General features: G+C 38.6%; 1 protein-coding gene and 1 long non-coding RNA gene across 2 annotated transcripts in view; one reads left to right on the forward strand and one right to left on the reverse strand.

Annotated features, from left to right (window-relative positions):
- Positions 1-3,878: 3,878 nt before the first annotated feature.
- LOC116290017 (cilia- and flagella-associated protein 70) lies at positions 3,879-21,908 on the forward strand. Its single transcript, XM_031696986.1, has 31 exons — positions 3,879-4,088; positions 4,307-4,496; positions 5,166-5,264; positions 5,605-5,693; positions 6,008-6,072; positions 6,416-6,524; positions 7,133-7,257; positions 8,032-8,089; positions 8,618-8,712; positions 9,380-9,556; positions 10,734-10,920; positions 11,173-11,247; positions 11,479-11,570; positions 12,154-12,214; positions 12,738-12,799; positions 13,505-13,570; positions 13,655-13,721; positions 14,302-14,433; positions 14,838-14,921; positions 15,406-15,447; positions 15,548-15,628; positions 16,280-16,332; positions 16,666-16,781; positions 17,789-18,007; positions 18,573-18,928; positions 19,350-19,502; positions 19,711-19,872; positions 20,631-20,720; positions 20,806-20,907; positions 21,249-21,296; positions 21,578-21,908. The coding sequence occupies exons 1-31, from the start codon at positions 4,011-4,013 to the stop codon at positions 21,659-21,661; spliced, it is 3,417 nt and encodes a 1,138-aa protein (XP_031552846.1). The 5' UTR covers positions 3,879-4,010; the 3' UTR covers positions 21,662-21,908.
- The window catches only part of LOC116290021 (uncharacterized), a 30,929-nt gene continuing 16,149 nt past the window's right edge, over positions 7,157-21,936 (reverse strand). The window contains exon 3 of the long non-coding RNA XR_004196392.2: positions 7,157-7,250. This is a non-coding gene — a long non-coding RNA (uncharacterized LOC116290021). The remainder of the gene's footprint in view (positions 7,251-21,936) is intronic.

Genomic DNA, 21,936 nt, shown 5'->3' on the forward strand with positions numbered 1-21,936 from the left:
GCCCGAAGACGATGGTAGATTCAACAATGAACACGCTGGGACCTTACAAAAGGTGTCCAAAAGTAAACAAAGGGTTTTTGAGCAACAGCACGGATGGGAAATTATCACTACAAGAAAGTTTCTGCGAACATTTGAAATAACCCGTTGAAATAACTGGAGCTTAAACTTTGTGTCTGAACCAATTTGAGATAATTCTTAGTGAAAAACTAGTTAACAAAAGATCGCTAGCCGACTTACGAAGTCTTCGAAACAGGTGTTATAGGCCATGATTACCAACAAAGTGAATGAAAAATTTGTAATAACGCAGTTTTGTTCACGAAGTAGATGGATCATGACTTTTATCGCTGTTGGACCCTACTGATTATGCCAGAAGATCGAGAGTTTTTAACGTCGATAACTGTACATCTAGCCATCTTCAATATCAAAAGCCAGATTTTGAGCTTTTCAAGTTTGTCTTTTCAACTTGTCTTTTCCCATTCCGTCCTTGCCATGTCTCCTCGATGTTAAACGAAATTAATCTACAGCCTCCTACCACTTAACACTGACTACCATTACTGCTGTTATCATTTTACATATACTTTTATTTTCTGTGCTCAAGTAAAGGATTTTGAGTACGGAGATGCGAGACGGTTACATGTCATATATCAACCGAGAACCATTACCGATCGGTGCTTTGACGTAATTTGCCAATGCGATAACGAGATATATACTTGGCAAACAAACGATATTACACATGTATATATTTCATTCGGAAATAGCAAGGTTCGTTCGTTCATTTGTTTCCAATTTCTGATCTCAGTTTACGTTGCGTTTACTTTCTAATATTTAATAACTAGACTTAACGTAGCGACGTCCCATGACTGGGGACATATTCAAATCTAAGTTTTTAATATCATACTCGGCGTAACATGGTATATTCTCAAACAAAGACCTCTAACAATAAGCCCTCAGGCCGTTATAGCAGCCTTTATTGATTTTTTTTAGAAAAGCATTTGAATAGAGTTTCGGTGTGTAATTTAATAAGATTTTATGGAACGAGATGGTAAAACTATTAGCAATCAAGTCAAAATTCATCCGCGTCTTTCTCATGCATTCCATACTTTAATTAAACCAAAAATTATTAGAAAAAATGTTTAAAATTAAACTAATGACAGAAGGTTTACACAGATATATATGTCAAGATCGAATGGTTGAGGTTATTTTGTGGTTGGAATAAAAAAAACTTTGATTAAAAATACGGTAATTCTCAGAAAAAAAGACTATTGGTCGTATGTAATATAATAAGAATAGAGTCAATGAAAGCGAAAAGGAAAAAGATAAAAAACCGACAAATAAAAAGGCCGTCTGCCCCTCAACCTTTATACGTTTAATGCATGGATACTAGTATTTTCACTTCCAGCCAAAAACGTTAAAGAAAAAGACATTTTGATATTTAGATTTTCGTTTTCTTTCCACGCTTTCTTTCTCTCTCTCCCTTTTCATTGTTCCCACAAGTCCTAACGTTATCGTCAAATCGTCTATGACTAAGACTCTTAGCAGCAACTAAACCACACTAAAAACTGAAAGACCAATTAGTATTGCATTACCTCGTTTCTGTCTCGCGGTGGACATAAAGAAACCTATTTCAGGATTTTTTGTTCTATTTTTAAGAATAATAAAGTATGATTTAAAACGATAAAATGTTTGATTCCTATCAGGCTTTTTACGTCTTTAAGGTAGAGCTGAATGTAATTTAGGAATCTTCTCTTTTTTCCCATTTCCCTCCTCTTTTTACGTTCCATTTTTTTAAGGCGGAAGTCGGCACTCTGAGCGTAAGCCAAGAGGGTTTGACCATCGTGGTCTTTGTTTTCCTTGCGTTCTAGAACTTAGTGTAGTCTAGTGCTGAAGCACACACTTTGTGGTATTGCTTTTCGTACTTGTGAAACGATCAGGGGGTATCAATTGCTATAAGATCTAGAACTACTGAACTACTTTTAAAGAAGGGTGTACAAATTATCAAATGTGCTCCGTAGTCAACGGTTTAAGTTTCCATGCAGCATGTTCTTGAAGTTTCTTCGCCTTGAAAGTCCTGTAGGTTGCCTTGAACTCGTTAGCCTTTAGAATAACGTTTCTTACTTAGAAGTCACGTTGTTTATGAGTGTTTAATTAATATAAGGTGGCATTGGCGATCTAATTATTTTTTCCACTTCCAATTAATATATTTCTATCTTCCTTCAGCTTCTGAATATGAAGAAGATAGAGAATAGTTTTCCGTTTTTCATTCTTCTTTTCCTTTTGTCTTCATGGATAAAAGAGCGGATAGCATAGCCTGCTATATCTTATTCATCTATATTCTCTGTGACCGGCTGTTATATCTTATTCATCTATATTCTCTGTGACCTACGTTTTTGGCATAAGAAGAGATAACTAGCTAAAAGCTAGTGTGAGCTGCGTCGTCGTTTCTAATGAAACAGTAATGACAAAAGGGTAAATTTTACCGACCGTGAAAAGATGAAAAAACTTACTGACGTTTCGGACGCTAGTCCTTCTTCGTCGTTTTCGGCATATATCATTTTGAGGCCAATAAATACAGAAAAGAAAACTAGTACTGGTGGTATTTTTAGCGATGATTCGCGGGGTCATCTATAAAAACCTTATCTTTTTATTGGTCGCGGCACGAGAAAGATGATTTTAGCCGGTTATTACATATAGGTTCAGTAAAGCCCTAGCGCGAGGGTTTGCATTGAACTTCGAGACCGAGGGCCGCAGGCCCGAGGTCTTAAATTTCAATCCAAACCAAGCTAGTGCTATTTCTAATGTTTGATGTAGGGTTTGAATTTCGATGGAAAACCTGTCCCGGGTTCATGAATTCAGCCCCACTCTTCCCTGTTAGTATCAATGCCAATTGAAAACCCGGCCGGGACAGGCTTTCATTCAAACTTCAAACCCGACATCAAACAATGGAAATAGGGCGTGGTCTGCTCTTTATATACAAAATGCACAAACAAACAAAGAAACGCCGAAACAAAAAAACATGACAATTGTCTGCCCATCGAGCATGCAGACCCAAGTTTCATCTAGTCAAACATGCAACCTCGAGCTAGATATACCATGTGAAATTAATGTTTTTAATAAACCTTTGATAAATCAGTACATGTCAAAATTTCAAGTAAATTTAAACCAATCAAGAGCTAAAAATAAAATTTTCTTATAATAGGCGAATGGAATAAAAATAAGTCCCGGAATACTTTCTCAATGCAGGACCTTGTATTAAAAGCGGGACTATACGCGTCGGCGTGGATCCGAATACAAACTGTTGGTTAGGTTTGTAACGAAACAGTTTGTATGTGGATGCAAGCAGGACCGGCAACAAATAAAAAACTGTTTCTTAAATACCCTATCGCTTTAATCTAGGGTTAGCAAGGAATTGAGCAATTGAAAACTGACCTGATTCGTTAAAACGTTCGTTTTCTACTGAGCCCTCTTGTACCAGATTATCGCTTTTAGCAGTTCATTCCGCCCGGCGTCGCGGACTCTAAATTTGTTGCGTTTTGAATTTCATTTTCTCAAGCGAGCAAACGATCTCGCATGAATATCCCGTCCAATCGAAATTCAGTAGAATTGAGCCCGGAAAGAAGAAAGAAAAGAAGACATGCTTTATTTAACACTCGCGTCTCGGTAAATGTTCCCCGATATTCACTGAGGCTGAGGCAAATAATTGTTTTAGTATAAATACACAGGTGATTCTTTCAAAAGAAAGAAAAAAAAGAAGATAAAATAATGGCACATTTTTTCCGGTAAATGTTTCACTCAGAACAAGAAAACGAAAGCAGGCTCAAATTTCAGCGGAATTACTTCAGACCCATCGTCATGACAACCAAGTCCATGGGCCTAAAACAACATGGCGGTCTAACATTCTTGCTTTTACTCACAGAAGTCATGATAATTTGTCTCTCTTTCGCTTCTTGTAGATAAATTTGAGCGACCGTCAAAGAGAAACAAGAAAATACTGATTTCAAACTATTCAAAAAATGTCGAGTGAAGAGAATGTAGAAAACGTTAGAGCGCCAGAAGTGGTGACAATAAATGTTGCTCGCTGCAAAAACCTGGTAAGTTTGAAACCCTCCTTCATTTTCTCTTCGTATTTTAGTGGTTTTTTTGAAAGAGAATTTTTGGATACTTTAGAATTTTATAAAGCGTGCAAGTATGAAGACAGTGCTGTAAAGCATTTCATGTTGGTTATTTTAAGGTTAAGCTTCTTTCCTTTGGTAAAATAGATGATAAGTGAGTACATTGTATATAAAGTATTTTTTCTGTTGTTCCATAGAAAGGATCCAAGGGAGAAGCCATTAGCTCTCTGGTTCGTGTTGAGTTTGGAAGTGTCTTACTTGGAGAATCAACAAAAGTAGAAGCAAATACCGAGACCTTCACGACAGAGTACAACTTCAATGCTACGTTTGAATGCTCATTTGATGATCCAACTCATCTGGACTCCATAGCCCACAAACCTGTCATTAGTAAGTTATCTTGATCAATAATACCAACTTCAAACCTCTCTCTACAGGCCCAGGTTGTACGAAGGGTGGATAGCACTATTCAAAAAGTAAATATTATTCACTGGATAAATTTATAGCACTATCCACCCTTTGTACAACTGTGCACGGATGGGGGAGAATGGAATTTCCACTTCAGTGGCAGCCAGAGATGCAACTCCACCCTCCCCACCCATGGAAATTTTTTTATCCTCAAAATTTAGATATGCGAGAGGATCGTGCATGCAATTCACAAAGATTCTGATGCAATCCCTTGTCTAAAGAATGCCTTCATCTGCACTTTGGTAGATGCAGGTATTTCTATTGCCTTTTTATGGCAGGGATATTATTTTATGAGAGAGTCTTGAAGGAGTAAAATGGGAGCTGGGATTCACCTTTTTGGGGCTGGGAAAATGATGCTTTATGCACTGGGAATGGGATTCACAAAAAAACAAACAAGCTAAAAATGGGAATGGGATTGAGATTTGAGCAAAATATAGGTTGGGACTATATGGGATTTAGTCAAAATGGGGGCTGAGAAATGGGATTAAGACCACACCTCCTCTTCAGGACCCTCTTATGAGTAATCTCTTACTGTTGTGAGAGTATGGATATTTACTGGAACTATGATCTGATGACTTATTTTTTCAATAGTAACCGTAACTGAAGTGTTACCAAAGGACAAGAAAGGAAAGGAAGAGAAGACCAATATACTTGGTCAGACCTGTGTTGACTTACTTCCTTTATTACAGGGTAAGAATATGCAAGTCCTTCTACCTTGAGATCATTTGTTTGTCTATACAAATATGGGCAAATAATTTTACTAATAATTTTACTGATTTTTTTAGTCTAATAAGTGGCTATCAATTGTTCTCCCATTTCAGACCACATCTCAATCCATTAGGAAATATTATCTTTTTTCCTAATAACGGTTGGAAAGAAATAAATGCATGCAATTCAGTTGCAACCTCATAAGTATCTTATTCTCAGCGGAATGACATGTGACGTGAGATACAAAGAAATTACAACTAAATTGATAAGTTGTATAATTTACAGGATATTAACTTTTAAATTCTACTTAAATTTTCTTCAGGTGAGTCAACTTTCACGGTGGTTCAGTCAGTTCAGCCAGTCAACAATCTAAATCCTTTACCTGCTGATACAAGTCTAGAGCAAACCTTGGTAAAGAATTATTCAATTATTATGTAGAAAGATAAAGAAACAAAGGGCAGGGTTATGTAATGTTGTTGATGATGATGATGCTGATAATGATGATGATGTTGATGATGATGATGAAAGGACCAGAAATGAAAATGCACTATAGGTTTATGATTATAATATATAGATATATGATTAAGATATAAAATGCTGTAGCACAAGTACACATGCAAATATATCAAAAATAAGGCATTTGCCTATTTTATCTTATTGAAAATTGGGTTTGCTTGTAATTTAATGTTACTGCTCTTAATACTTAGCATGAACATTTTTTACAGCCTGAAATTGAAATTACAGTTTCTGTTGCTCAGCCACTTTTACGAGAAGCCCAACTTGATTTAAGGTAAGCACTTAATAAAGAAGATGCATGTAATTTGTTTCTGTGCACTCATACCATACATACTGTACTTACTTCTCTCGTTTTCTCACTGGACTCTGAAGATAACTTCTGCTCAGGTTGTTGAAACATCAAAAAAATTGCCACAAAGTGGGGAGCCCTGGCCTTAGAAAAATTGCCACAAATTGGGGTGCCCTGGCCCCCTTGGCTCCACCTTCCTATGCCCCTGATAAATTCAAAAGTGAAAATAACTTCCTTGCTTGACTGAGAAGTAGTATCAGTATATATTTTATATATAGAGAAGTGTGTGTTTACTTATGTTTCTCCTTTTTAAAAAAAAACATTTTAGCAACCTTGTCAGTGTTTGTGTAGACAGTGCTTACTCAATACCAGAGGCTATGCAGCCAGCCCAACCATTTTTGTATACTGTAAGCTTACCTATTCCTCTTTCTGCTGAGGTAAGTATCATAATTAGCTATGATTACTGCATGTCTTTTTTTGTGAGGGGGGCGGGGGGGCGGAGATTAGTATCATGGTTAGCTATGATTACTGCATGTCTTTTTGTGGGGGGAGGGGGGGGGGATTTAAAATCGCAGATTTTAGCATAGATTTTATTTCGATTTTTATAGATTTTATATTGCTGATCACCAGTTCATACCAGCTGTTCTATCGTGTCCAGCTGATAGGTTTTTTAAATCAGGGTAAATAAAGATATTATCATTATATTATTATGAGATGAACAGCTGAAGAACAATTTTGGGTGGTTTTATGTGGAATCCCTGCTGTCTTATAATAGTGGGATGGACATGTTGAGTGCACTACAAGACAGAAAGCTTGCATGGTAGTACAAGAGGATAAGGGTTGCAAAATGGGATGCAAAAGGGAGTGGATGATGAGAAGAGAAAAAAAGAAACATATGCTTTATCATTTTTTCTCAGCTTCATGATCTTCAATATTTAAAACATCCTATGGTATTCTCTACTGTTCTCATTTTCTCTTCTGTTCAATTTTTAATTTACAAATCTGTCCCTTTCTAAAGTTATCATTTTTTTAAAATATCCTGCAGAAAGAAAATACAGTAGTATTACCAAATGGCATCTTGAGGACACCTGGTGAGAAGGAACCAGCTAACCAGCGCAAATGGAGCTCTGCTCCTAGTGCCTCAGGGACCTCTATATATATACCTGCAAGGTAATTATGAGATAGAGTTCAAGACTGCTTTCAGCTGGTGGGGGGGGGGGGGGGGGGGGGGGGGGGGGGAGGGGGGAGGGGAGGTGTATTTACCACTTTCCAAACCTCATCAGTTTACTGGTCAAACATAAAGCATTCAACCAAAGCTGCAAAGCTGACATTTTAATAATCCTTTGAAACATCACAAGCTTTATTTAATGATCACTACTAGTGAACTAGGTCCGGTTTTCAAAGCCTGGATAGCGCTATCCAACTGATAAATCTTATCCAGTGGATAAATTTATTGGATAACAGCATCAACTTATCCATTGGATAGGGATTTATCCACCGGATAGCACTATCCAGCCTTCATACGACCAGGCCCTGATATATAGGTGGTACATTTAGCCACAAATCAGTGACTCAGCATCACATGTGAGTAGAGTTTGTTGGGTCTCCTATGATTTAAGGATTTTTCCCAGGTTTCCCTTGAGATATAGATTCCAAAAAGTCAATGTTTCCCATTTCGTGAGTTTGCCAACTGCTATTTTCATAAACATGCAAACTCTGTAGCTGCAAGCTGCACATTAAAATTTGGTTTTTTGCTGCTGCCAGTCAAAAATATGAAAGGTACAGCAGTCTTGATTGACGGCAGCAAAAAAACAAATTTCAGCGTGCAGCTCACAGCTAGCGAGTTTGCATGTTTAAAAAAATAACTGTAACAGTAGACCAGCCAAGAGGATTTGGTGAAAATAAGGTCTTATTTATTGATTGGGTATATATTATTGTTTAAAGTGCTGTTCATGAAGAAATTGCTGTAGATGAAGAAGATGGTGACCTTAAAGAAAAAGAGGTACACTTATAAGATAAGTTGTGCAAAGAAATTGCAACATTGACACAAACATTAAAAACATGCAATTATTCCAATCCCAGCATTGACTCAATATTTATATACAATTATACTGGCCAGGAGGTGCGGATAGGGAAAACTGTGCCTGAGGTCTTGAATACTGGAGCGAAAAAAAGATTACAATGTCTAAATGGAATAGACCATAGCAATGAATAAGTGCTCATGCCAAATACTTGCTTATGCAGCCAATCATAATGCATGATTTTTAGGATAGCGGATGAGAAAAAAATAATGATAACTACATAAAAATTAGCTATTAGCAAACCAAAGCTTAATTAGGGCCAGCGCCAAACACAGACAAGGATGTCTGCACTATTGGCTTCCTTAGTAAAATATACTACAGTACTACAGCTAGGACCATTCCATTTTATTTCATTCCATTTACTTTCATTCAGTCATCTGAGTCATGTCATAATGAAAAAGGGTATAAATTAATTTTGTTACTAATTGAAATCCTTTGATGCATCATAGGATGTGCAGTTTAGGCTTGAAGCCATGCATGAGAAAAACCACATCACATGGAATGCTGAGAGGAGATGTTTTCTTAGTTCAGAGGCTTCTGAAAGGTAAGTTATAGTTATTGTACATCTATTAGCATGGATAATTTTAAGTTACCAGTAATAAATCCTAGGCATTATTTAACAATTATTCGCTGAAGGCAAAGTGAATATCAGGGAATATTTACCAAGATGTGAGTCTTTGAGCAGTGAGGTGAATATTTGCCGATATTCACTGAGGCTGATCCAAATAATTGTTTTATTATAAATACAATGGTAACAGCTACAAAGCAGCTGGCCTCCATTTTGGATTATCGCTGGAGGTGATTATCATGTGATAGTGTGAGTTTCTCGACCAATCAGCGTGTGAGATTTTCAATAATCACCTGTGTATTTTTACTAATGTGGGATATTAGTATAGTATATTGCACGAGTTTTGAGTACAATTTTGAATTGATAGGTAGGATCAATTGATGTTTTGAAAGTTTTCAAAATTGGACAAGAATTTAGTCCAATTTGGGAACTTTTAAAACATCACGAGTATCTACTGTATCAATCCCAAATTGTACAATAAGATAGTGCTATTTTTTGTTTATAATACACTCAAGGAAATCGAGCAACTTAATTGGGACTCTACGTAGTACAATTAATGATTTAATTAATTTAAGTAATTTCGTTGAATGTAGATTATTTTGAGCACTGTCTTGATACTCTTTACCTACGTCTTTGTATACAGCCTTCAAGCCAAGATTGCTCAGAACAGATATTGGCCAATAGAAATCATGCGCACTCCATTACCTCAAACCACCAAGTCTAAAGGTAAACAGACAGCATCAGAAGAAGAAGTGGCAATATCGTATCATGGAGTAGCATATGTCAATATGGCACCTCTACTTTACCCTGGTGTTACAAGGTACACTTCTTTTGCTCATTTTGTTTTCTAAGATATCAAACTTTAAGTTACAATGGCTTAATTCTTTCAAAAATAATGGTGTGTAGTTTTGAACATGCTGCTTCTACAGTGTATTATACTTAAGGGTCAACCAAAGTTCATAAACTTGTCATCGCTTATCACCAGTGCAAGTACAGCAGTGGCGCAGCTCAACGGGGTCAAACTGAAAGCATGTGAAGGCGCCTCTGGCAGTCGCTTTACAGTCCATGACTCCAGAGCACAGCTCTCACCAGTTTGAATTAGTTAGGGTTGATTTGAGAGGAGGGAGGAAAAACCGGTGGACCGGAAAAACCCTTGGAATCAGAAAGAGAACCAACCAACTCAGCTCACATGGGGTGACTGGGATTCGAACCCCGGACCTCAAAGGTGAGAGGCAAGTGTTTTACCACCACGCCATGATGATGATGATGATTTATGAATTTATATAGTGCCTTTTCTATATGAATATAATCAAAGGCGCTTTACATTGATAAGTGAATGACAGATTGCTTTTATGCAATTTACAAGCATGAGAGATGATTAGTATGAAGTGTAGGCACTGAGGGTGGTCACTACCAGGGTTTCTTTACGTCCTCAGTGGTTCTTTTACGTCCCTCTGATATTGGTTAGTTATGATGAGTGTGGAGAGACGGGACCGCCATTTAAAGTGGTCATCCGAGCCACTTGAAAGTCTAACCATTTGCAGATGTACTCATGCCATCAGGTTCGAGTTCTTTTTGCTCAGGTTTTACTGCGGTTAACTTGATTAATGGATGCCGAGGGGGCAAACGCATAGAAATTTATAAAGCATAAAGTGGTGGGTTACATTGATTTCAAATAATTTGAAGTCATGGTGTTTCGCCTATTGTTCCAACTACCAGGTGTTTGCTCCCTCAGCATCCCATAATTCAAGATAGCCGCCGTATCAGTAAAAAGGTCTAAAGTTACAATAGAAGATGAAATCATAAAGCTTGGCCATCTCGTCCCACTCCCAGGCCAATAATCCCATGCTTCAAGAAGTCATTAAGTAGTAGTCTTCTTTTAAACATTTGGTACATGAATAACTTGCCTTGCTTTCTTGAATAAACTATTTCATCTCAGCTTTGGCATTTTAAACAGTTCTTGCATGACATGCTAATCCTACTTTTCTTTACCACAGGATTCGTGGTGCATATCTAGTGAAACCATACCTGGAGAATGAAGTACTGGAAAAGACTAAAAGAAAGGGGAACCTAGCAGAGGAGGCAGCACGTATAGCAAGTGGGATGAGTAGAACCCTTGCATCTGCTATGGCACAGAAGCTGCCTGCACCTTCCAAGCAGGGGAAAAATGAGCCCAAACCCAAGGTAGGTGATATTCATCTGTGTATGTCATTTGAAATGGAACCAAGAGGCAGGACCAACAGAGGGAGTGGGCTACAGGCACTCTCAAAGCCTCAGTTCCCCCATCTAAGTGCTTATTTATGCCCCTTATTAAAGCTCTGCTCCTTAAGCCCTGTGCAGGTGTACAGTCTAAGACCATGCAGTCTTTAACATAAACTTGTTTCAATGAGAGAGAGGGTTCTTTTCATTTTAATGTGTTCAATAATTTTCTTACAGCCTTCAGCAGCTGCACTCAAGCCAGAAATGGGTTCTGATATCGATACAACTGAAATGAAAAACGTTGAAGGACAGGTGTGTATGTTATTAGCTATTATCATTTCATCATCATCATCATTCTCTTGCATTGATTCATAATTTTATACTTCATTGTAAAGCTACCTATTACTTCCATATTATTTTTGAAAATTAAAGAATAATCTGGCTTTTATCTTTATGGATTAATAGGTAGATATATTATTAGTAGGTAAATAGACTTCGTGCTGTCCAATTAAGAAAACTGAGTTTTTCTTTGATATTTCGTAGCAATACCTTGAAGCCAGGACATTCATTACTTTAGAGATTAAACTGTCTAATCCACTTGTTCCTAAACGTCCACCTTCATCCTTGGCTCGAAAGTGAGTACCAGTACAATGTGAAGTATAAGCTTAAAGTACTGCTTACATTTCGTTTCAATAACTTGCGCGGAATACGTCGTGACAAAGTAGGGTTTTGGTGGACGTCAATCAAAGTGTTTCCAAGACATTGTCTGTAACCAGAGCACCTGCACATAGCACTTCTTTCGATCTGCATGGTTTTTTTTTGTTATTTCTCAATGATCGGGTAATATTTCGAGGCTTTATTTCACATTTCAATGATTTTGTTGAAATTTTTGATGAATCCCCATACATTTCCTTATAACATGACACCACAGAAACCAAGCTTGGGATACCTGTGATTTGACGTCCTCCAAAACCTTGTTCATCGCAACGACAATTCCACGCGTGCCATTTAAAAGCACTGTGTATAACAGCATTTTTCCGTTGGGGTTTTTATATATCTGCAATTTCATTGCTCATTGTTACATCCATATTTGTATTGTTACGAGAAATAAACCTCGCATTTGCTTGCCACATAAATTTGAAAAACAAACTGACCTTTTGTTCACGCACATCTTAAAGGTACATCTGTTAACACCGAGTGTATGTTATTCCTTTTTAGGGTTGCTGAGTACATTCCTCCTCGCCCAGTTTTTGCTCGTAAAACTGGAGGATCCAAGAAGGTTAGTTGATGCCCTGGTTCATACGGTTTACCATCATTTAAATTATTATAAGTGATTATAACTAAGTACACATAGGATCAAGTATGGTATTCTTACTTCCATCCATTCACCTGACTCACCACATCATCTTTCATTCATTTATCCACCGAGCACACATTCATGCATTCACCCATCATTCCATGCATCTCTAGCCAAGACTGAAGGGATATTCATAATTCATGCAGTTCTAAGGCTGCGTTCAAAATGTATGGCAGAGGGGGGCAGGTGAAATTGAGGGGGGATCGGGAAAATTTTGGTAGGAAGAAGGGGGATGGCAGGGCAAATTTTTAGGGGGATACACACTTTTTGGAAGAAGCTACAAGCCTTGCTTAGGGGGGATCGTATTTTTTTGCATGACTTTAAGGGGGGCGTTAAGAATTATTCTGGACATTTCAAATTTTCACCTGCCCCCCCCCCCCCCCCCCCCCCCCCACCCTCTGCCATACATTATGAAGGCAACCTAAACTAATGTTTATTGTATTAGGCCATTGAAGACTACCACAACCAAGTTACGGTTGCAGCCAACTCGTTGCTCGAAGAATTTAGGTGAGCAAAAGTACAGTAGCCTTGAACCAGCTTTAGATGTGTCTTTAAAACATTGAAACTTACTGTACCATTTGCGGATCAGACGCAAGTACAAACCAACCTTTACATGTCGGTTTACTGTTGCATCGGATTGGGAGTCATACTAGTGAAAACAGCTCGTCATAAGTGGAAGTAAAAGTCTTGATTTGATACTTCTTTTTCGTAATATTTGGAGACCGAAAAAAATACAGTAAAAACCCGCGTATAAGAACCTAGGTTTTTTAAAGTTAGCCTAAACAGGTTCTTATATAAATGGTATTTAGTGTTAAATTAGGCTAACTAGGTTCTTAATTAGGTTCTTGACTTTTGTTCAAGAAATAAAATAAAGTTTCATTTTAAGTTGGATTTTTTTATTCAATGAGGACATGTTCTTTACAGTAACAATGTACAGTTATAGTGTTTAAAGCATTATTGTGTACAGACTGCATTGTGTTATGAATATATTTTTGAAAATATTGATTCTATTTTTTTCTTCTTCTTCTTTAAAAATAAGAACCTGTTTTAATTAAGATTTTAGCCTTAAATAGTTCTTATATAAATGGTATTCTTATGTGTAGGGTGCTTAAAAATGAAATTTTAGCCTAACAGGTTCTTAAATTTTAGGTTCTTATATACGGGTTTTACTGTAAGTCAAATAATATTCTAATACTGTTTGTTTCCAAATAGGCAAATGTTTGGGAACGATTTGATGGGAGGAGATTTTCAAGAAACCAATGAAACAGCTGATCATAGGTAAGCCTCTTCTGTTGACGTTCTTCCACTTAAATATTTCAAACTCATACACTGGTTCTTATTTGTTTTATGATTATATCTAAGGAGACGGAAAATTATTTATGAACTCAACACTTCTGGGAAGTATTTCGCTTTCAAGGAACAGCTGAAGGTATATTATCCTAGCTACCATTATAAAATATTTGAAATATAACGCGCGAGTTGATTGGCTGGCTACCGTGTTTATATCAGAGAACAGAGCACGCTCGCGCAAAATTGCTCAAAAATGTTTCGTTAAAGCAATATAAAACGGCTGCTTATGTCTCTGTACTGTGATATAAACACTCTGGGATCTGTAAAGCACTAGAGAAGCAAGAGAGACATCCCGTGCGTTTTATATTCCTTAATTAAAAGACGCCATTACCCTTTTTTCAGATTCTTCGTAGCACATACGTCATAGCGGCCATTTTGGGGGCATATCTTAATTGTCCTTTGTTTGTACCACCAGCATGGCCGCCATCTGTTTGTCTTTTGACTCTTCCCGGAAAGATGGTTTCGACTAACTTTAGATATCGTAGCACATACGTCATGGCGGCAATGTTGGTGATATATATCGCAAAGGCCCTCTTTACTGTCCCCTTTACTGTCCCCTTTGTTTGTACCACCAACATGGCCGCCGACTGTTTGTCTTTTGGCTCTTCTGAAAAAGATGGTTTCTATTCCCCTTAGTTACCGTTGCTTTGTTATTGCAGCTCAGTGTAATCAAACTGGTGCGTGAGAAATACTTGAAGACTTCCGCCTTCACTGATAAGGAAGAGCTACAAGCATTCCTCAGCGAGTTGTATATTTTTCTTGTCGATCAGATGCATCAAGCACTAAGCAAGGTATGTTAGACTTGTCGTAAATACTCCTTGCCCTCTCCCCCTCCTCCGTCACGTGTAGGTCAGGTAGACTTGTCACGGCACGACCACTCTTATTTTTTTCCCAAAAAAAAAACCCGAGTGTACAGAATATTTTGTGAGTCGCAGACTCTCGAGTAGTCCACTTGTTACCCCTGTAGGAATTATATTTAAGTTTCGCGCCAAAAATGTCGTCAATCTTGATTGATTGGATTAAAAAGTTTTCACCGACTGCAAAACTCGCGCAGTAAATTTGGCGCCAAAGCAGGAATGGAAGATCATCAGTCCCGCCAGCAAATAATGCAAATATAAAGGACGGGGTGATGGTGGGGGTCGGTGGATGGCGATTAGAAAGTCCAAAAGAATCTTGAAATGTTTCTTATTTGTAGTTCCTGTCAGCGGATGATTCACCAGAAGAGCCGCCACCTGTCACTGACTCAGCCATGTTGAAGCACTTTGCCAGAGAAGCAGAGGTACGAAACCAACTTTGAATAAAACTATACAAAATACTCATATCTATTTGCAGCAGAAATGGCATTAATACTGTTGAATTCTTCTTGTTCCCTGGCCGAATTACTATTGCGCGCCTTTCTGTTTTACAAACGAGTAATCGCATTGTTCCTTGTTAAACTAAGGATTCAGGCAAGACTTTAGATCGCCTACGGAAATCTTTGGCAATACAACTAAAGGCATGGACACACGATGCAACATTGCGCGCAACATTGCAGGCAACTTTGCTGAAGTAGGATAGTTTTCTACTTTAGCAACGTTGCATGCAACAAATTGCGTCGTGTGTCATGGCTTGCAACATCAATTGCATGCAATGTTGCACCGTGTGTCCGTAGCTTAAAACTACTCTGCCCCTCATCCGGTTTATATGTTCCCACTGAATGATGTATCGGCGAGATAATCTCGTCCTGAAGAGTTTCTTAAACTTTCACGCTGTCTCGCTTTTAGGTGAATCAGAACTACGAACTAGCAGCAAAATACTATCAAGAGGTAAAAAACTATTCCTGTGTTTTATATTGCGTAGTACTTATGTTCATTTAAAGAAAATCATTATTTACTTTATGAAATGAATGTATTATCATTGTTGTAGCGTCTTGCTCGAAGTAAGAACGATGCTAGTCACTGGTTTGATTATGGAGCTTTCTGCCTCTTGATTGGCGACATTGCAAAGGTAAGCCACTAATTGGTTCTCTTACTATTTTCATTGATAACCTTTTCGTAGACAAAACCCGTCCGCTTCAATTTTTGCGCGGCAATGTCTGGAAAAACACTGCTTTCCCGAGGTTCAAGTCAATAAGTGTTTTGTCATATACAAACTGTCAAAGAACAGCAACAATTATTTAATTTTTTTTAATTATTCGATTTTTAAAAACTTAGAAAAACTTTCATTTCCTGGAAATCACTTCCGGTATTGTTATTACCGGTCAACAACATATTGTTACCCGCTGAGAGCCATTGCCGAGGAAACATCAAAACTTGTTCACGTTCACGTGAGTCCCTCTTGCCCAATCAGATTACGAGAAAAATGGACTTTAATAGTTGGTAAATAACAATATAAAATATGACAATTTTTCGATGTAACTAGTGGAACAGGTGCCCCACCCCTTATAGATGATAGTATATATTTGATAAAAACATTGCAGCCAGTAGGCTGAATTGAGTAAAATCTAACAAGGTCTTACAAGCTTAAAATATTAATAATTGAAAGATCTGTCGCCTTCGCCTTCATCGTTTGTTTTTGGTTCAAACCCCCTATTCTAAAATAAAGGATAATTTCAATGTCCTCTTCTCATCTAATATCTTTGTCTCACCTTTGCTACAGGCAGAAGAATGTTTTAAAGAGACCATTGCACTCAATCAAAGACATGTTTCTGGGTAAGTGATGGAGCTTGTAAAGCGTTTCCTCAAGGTTGCGCGCTCATCCAAATTAAGAAACTTGACGGGCTGCGATATCAGTACAGGAGCTTTATAATGAGAATTATCATACATTTCTATGAGATTTTTCGATAAGAATTCATAAAATCGATTATTGTTCTCTCTTAATATAAATCTGGCTTCTCAATTTTACTGAATTTGCGTTTTGTGGGCCGTCTATTGGAGACTTGAACTAAGAGGTCACGTGTCAAAAAAGTTTCCTAGAAATGGAAAGAGTCCCTCAATATTAGTAAGATATTGACATTTAACAAATCTCATCGGTTCGTATTGCAGGCTTCTGCTGTATGGATGTGTTAGTCTAATGCTGGAGCGTTACGAAGAAGCAGAAACTTTCCTTGAAAACGCTACTTGTGTTGAACCTAAAAATGTCGTAGCTTGGACCTTGCTAGGTATGGGTACTGGTTCTACATACATTATAGTGTCTCAGAGCTTTGTCACTTGTTAAGGCACGTAAATATTCCTTCCAACTCCTTCATTTTCTTCCTTTCTTCCTTCTACCTTTCTTCCTTCTACCTCATTCCTTTCCTCCCGTTTCCTTCCTTTTTGTCTTTCTTCCTCTTTACCTCCTTCCATCCTCTTGTTTCTCTATCTCCTTTCCTTTTTCTTTTCCATTTCTCTTTCGTTTTCTACACTTCTCTATCTTCTCTCCATCTCTTTCGTCCGTTTATTGACATACCAATTAACAACTCACTCACCCCACTAACTTACAGTGCCCGGTTGTACGAAGATTGGATAGCGATATCCGGTGGATAAATCTTATCCATTGGATAACAGCAACAACTTATCGAAGAATTTATCCGTTGGATAGCGCTATCCATCCTTCGTACAACCGGGGCCCGGGTATATACAGTCCTTTGACTAAACGTTGTCGTTTGATCGACTTCATCCCTACGCGACTAGACCGAAAAGGATAATGGGGATAATTAATTCACAGTTACTAGCTGCCGCATATGTTATCTAACACGTCTTGAGCAAGTTGTACTGGACTGGAAACACTAAATTTTTGGCTTTTATCCCCAAAGTAACCTATTTCGAAGCTACTATCTGTAGCCGGCGATAACTCGTCTGAACAGCGCTCAAGCAGATAATCTTTTAGCGCCTGCACGTTGTCGATATTTGGGACATCTTGATGGAATATGATGTGAAAGGGCTCTTGTTTTCCTTGCGTAAAACGCGAAGGCAAATGTGCATTTTGCTCTCCATTTTGCGATTGTCACCGACTGATAGAGAACAATTAGTTATTCATGTTAATTTACCCGTTATCCTTTTTGGTCTAGGCGCGTAGGGATGATCCGATTAATGACAACGTTTAGTCAAGGGACTGTATTTTGCCACTCCTACACTTATCCATTTGAGATTCACCAAAACATTTCTCTTTAATTTCCTGTGTTCCTAGGGCTATATTACGACAGCATACAAAACGATATCGGAGCAGAGAGAGCTTTCCTCGAGGCTAACCGTCTCAATGTGGTCCACCCAGTTCAAACGGAGCGACCTCCCTCTACGGAGCAGCAACTTGTTGGTGACGTAGAATCTACTGGTCATATCATTGAGGACACAACTGCTGCTGAAGACGAAATACATACTGTCCGTAGTGAGATACCAGAGGTCCAGGGTAAGATACACCCTTCAAGGGGAGGATCCAGGGGGAATGCGTCCTGCGTTGCATCGGACACTCCCTAACGTCGTAATTACACTTACGTTTTTTTGAAGCGATGCATAGTATCTCTATATACATTTTTTCATTTGGGACACCCCCCTAACACATTTTTGGGAAATGACCGCAAATGACTGACCGAGCACTGCCCGTCTTGTGTTATCATACTTTTATGGTTCCGCACTTTGCCCGACTTAATTTTGGGAGGGGAGGGGAGGGCTGGGGCTTCAGAAGGGAGGGTCATCAGTAAAACTTTAGTTGAGTGTCAATTTGATGAAATCAGTTTTCTTGTTGACTTAATAAAAGTGTGATGAATTTCTTACTGAGTGAAAAGAGGAGCGCCAAAACCATTTTAAAAAAGTTTACTGCGAATCCCCCAGCCCCCCCCCCCCCCCCCCCCCCACAATAAAAATGTAACTTCCCTTATTTGTTGAGGCTGTGTAATCGGAAAGATAAGAAAAAGAGAGAGAAAGGAATCTGTCAGTCTGTGCACATTTGTAAGGGTCTTATTCTTTCTCCCCAGTCGATAATGTTTCTACTGACGATAATCCACCTCAAACACAAGAAACCGAGCAAGAAAAACAAGATGAGATGCCTCCAAGCACAGCTGGTCAGCAGTCATCCACCGTCATCGCTTCGGAAACGCAACTATCAAAACATCCAAGTCTATCCAAGCCACAGACTCAGTCATCCTCGTTTAATGGCCCTTCTAAACCAGGGTCTGCTCCTGCAAGCGCTGCGGAGAGTACTACGGTAGTCCAGGAGAACGAGGCTACCGCTGAAGTTGTTGTAGAAGAAGTAAAACCTCAAGAAACGAAGTCGAGTGTTGGAATCTTTTTGCAAACAGCAACTTTTCTCTTGGAAGTCAACGCTTTACAGGTAGGTCACAACGGAAGATAATAATCATACTTAAATTTAATTTTTTTTTAAATATCGGGTAACTCAGTTCAGGTATCAGTTTTACATTAAAAAAAAATCCTTTGTTTGTTTGCTTATCTTTGACTACCCTCCACATAGTCTTTGAAACAAAATGTAGGTCCTGTTTGGTAGGTCATATAAGGAGCTACGCGCGTGACACGATATAATTGCAGCAGGTCGCGTTGTACGGTCGGACCGATTGTGACATTCACCTTGCATCACTTGCAGCATTTCTTCATGTGTTCACGCCCTTAGCCGCAGTACATATACCAAATTTTCCATGATTTTCGAAGGAACACCTCAGTGAAATCTAAAAAGGTCATTGATACATACTACCATACACTTTGATTCCATATATTTCAACTACTGATGTTCCTTGCAGTTGGCCGAATCAGCCTTGGCGCACGAGCTCGTAGCTTGTTCAGGTGAACCAAGTGCAGAATACTACATTACACTAGGTCGTTTAAAGATACAACAGATGCAGTACGAAGAAGCAGAAGATAAACTAAAACAAGCAATAGTTCTGAACCACCAGGTAATGATACTGTGTTTGTACTCTTGATAACTTTTACTAAAGAGGGTTTATCAAAATACGCGCGGTGTCAAGAAGACGATGTAACGTTCTTTTTATCTACAGAGCCTTCGTTCCTTTTGGACAGGACAGCACCTAGGAACGAACAAGGGTTAATCGTTTTGTTTTCTGTGTCATTGATTTTATTGTGTTCGACTGTTTATCTTCTTAGAACCCAGATTGTTGGGCTTTGATTGGACACCTAAATTACTTGATGGGCAAAACAGAAGAAGCCAGAGAAAACTATGAAAGAACTCTGTCTTACATTACTGAAGCCTCAGACATGCATGCCATTTACCTCAGATTGGCTTCTATTTACCTCGAGAAAGGACAGGTAACTATAAAGCTTTAAAATAGATTCTAATGGTAGGGAAAAGACCTACCGTACTGTGCCGTACAAGCACAGTCATTGCTGAATAGAGCAGTTTTCGTACGACTGGAAAAGCTCGGTGCCGTGTGTGTGCCTTGCCGCGACAGTGTTGTTTTCTAGGATTTTGATTGGCTGATTTGTTTCTTGCGCAATGTGATTGGTCTGGCAGTGCTGTGACCTTGACGTTGCCATTACCGTGTCCGCACCGTGTTCTACCGTGTTTCAGGTTTTTGATTAAATGGAGAGTAAATTCTACAGCAATGTGATTGGTCTGGCGTATGCCTTGCCGTGTCACGACCGTGTTCGTGACGCAATTTTTTCACAGTCATAAGAAAACTGCTCTAAGCAGTAACGTTGCGCGCTGTCACGCTCAGGAAGAAATCTGCTCTAGTTTTTGTTTGCATGGTCGGCTCTCTTTCAATCTTGAAACAGAAGCTCTAGCATCCCATACTCGTTCTCTTTTTATAAGAAGGGAAATCGGTTACTATTATGAGTCTGCGAAGTGCTTATGCTTATGATTGTGTTGCAAGGATGAAACCAGGTCAATAATTTCTTTGTAAAAATACATCGCCTAAGTCTGGATTAAACCTGTTTAAAATATGAGTAAATAAATGTCTTCCTTTATACTAATCCCCTTACGCTTTGCACGCCTTGCACCTCAGTTGATGGCAGTTGCTGGATACCTTGTTGGTTTTAATGTTTTAACATGAATTCTCTTCCAGTTTCAACAAGCAAAAGATACCTTTCTTAAAGCCTGCGTCAGATCTCCATCCTGTGTATCATGGCTGGGCGTTGGTATTGCCAGTTACAGGGTAAGTTATTATAGGTCTCTTACCAGTGAGCTGTAGGTAAACGCTGTCGTTTTATTTAACCTTCTTTCGTCTTTTGATGTCGCAGCTTGGTGACTTGATGGAAGCAGAGGACGCCCTGTCCGAGGCAAACATCCTTAATAATAAAGATCCTGAAGTATGGGGCTATCTATCATTGGTGTGCTTGAATGTAAGTATGACGTCTCAAAAGAATCAAATTTTGTTCATACGCTGAAACGCTTATGAAACAACTATGGGCTGATCTAAGTCACGGCTCGGCTACATCACCGATCCAATTGGAATTCAGCTTGTCTCGCGGAGATCAGAGAACCTAGAGAAAAGCCCTCGAATGAACGGAGAGACCTAGCAAACTCTACTCATATGACATCCCATGGCTGAGAGGTAAAAGCATTAACGATGAGCCAACCTTGATTCCCTGATATGTACTACCAGCTGATGATTGTAAGATGTAACAGACCCATACCCCTGAGTTTGTTGCGACTAAATGTGAAATGTGTTCTGTGATTTCAGACGACAAGGCAGCTTGAGGCAGAACAAGCTTATAAATACGCACTTAAGGTAATGAATATAATCCAACTTGTACACTGCTTTTCATATCAAAACCAACGAAACCAAAAGGTTTAAAGCAAACCTTTTTAGCTTGGGTGCAATATTTTCCCATTTCAGATCACATGTCATTCCTTTGAGAATAAGATTCTTTGTGCAAGTGTGCAAGGGATTCTGGTAGTCGTAAATAATGCCATAATGCAAGTGTTCTAGTCTCTTGCATGCGACAAGCCAATGCTTTATAGTTTTGTTATTTGTTTGATATCTATCTCTAACGACCTATAACCTTACAGCTAAACCTAAAGGACGAAAATCTACTGAATGAAATCCACGACGTCCAGGAACGAGTTGGGTTTGGGAATCCCATCGTGGCATAACTAACAACTCACCTTATGGGAACCCTGTGGATAGGTCATCTGGAATACTGTTCACAAACACATTTGAGGAAGATTTGGTTTGTAATTTATTGTAATATAGCCCTGTGGTACATGACTGCGGAATTGGTAACCCTTGTATTAGCTTATTTTTAACATAGACAGCACCAAAAGTCAGGTTGGAAACGAGTGATATATTTCTTCACTTTTTGTAATTAGTTGAATTAATTAAAAAGAATTTTTTGATTAATTAATTGAAATACAGTAAATTCGGTGTG

This window comes from Actinia tenebrosa, unplaced genomic scaffold, assembly GCF_029948245.1.
Source record: "Actinia tenebrosa isolate PJP-AT-01 unplaced genomic scaffold, QUT_ActTen_1.0 PGA_scaffold4__44_contigs__length_22323623, whole genome shotgun sequence".
Classification (NCBI taxonomy): Eukaryota; Metazoa; Cnidaria; class Anthozoa; order Actiniaria; family Actiniidae; genus Actinia; species Actinia tenebrosa.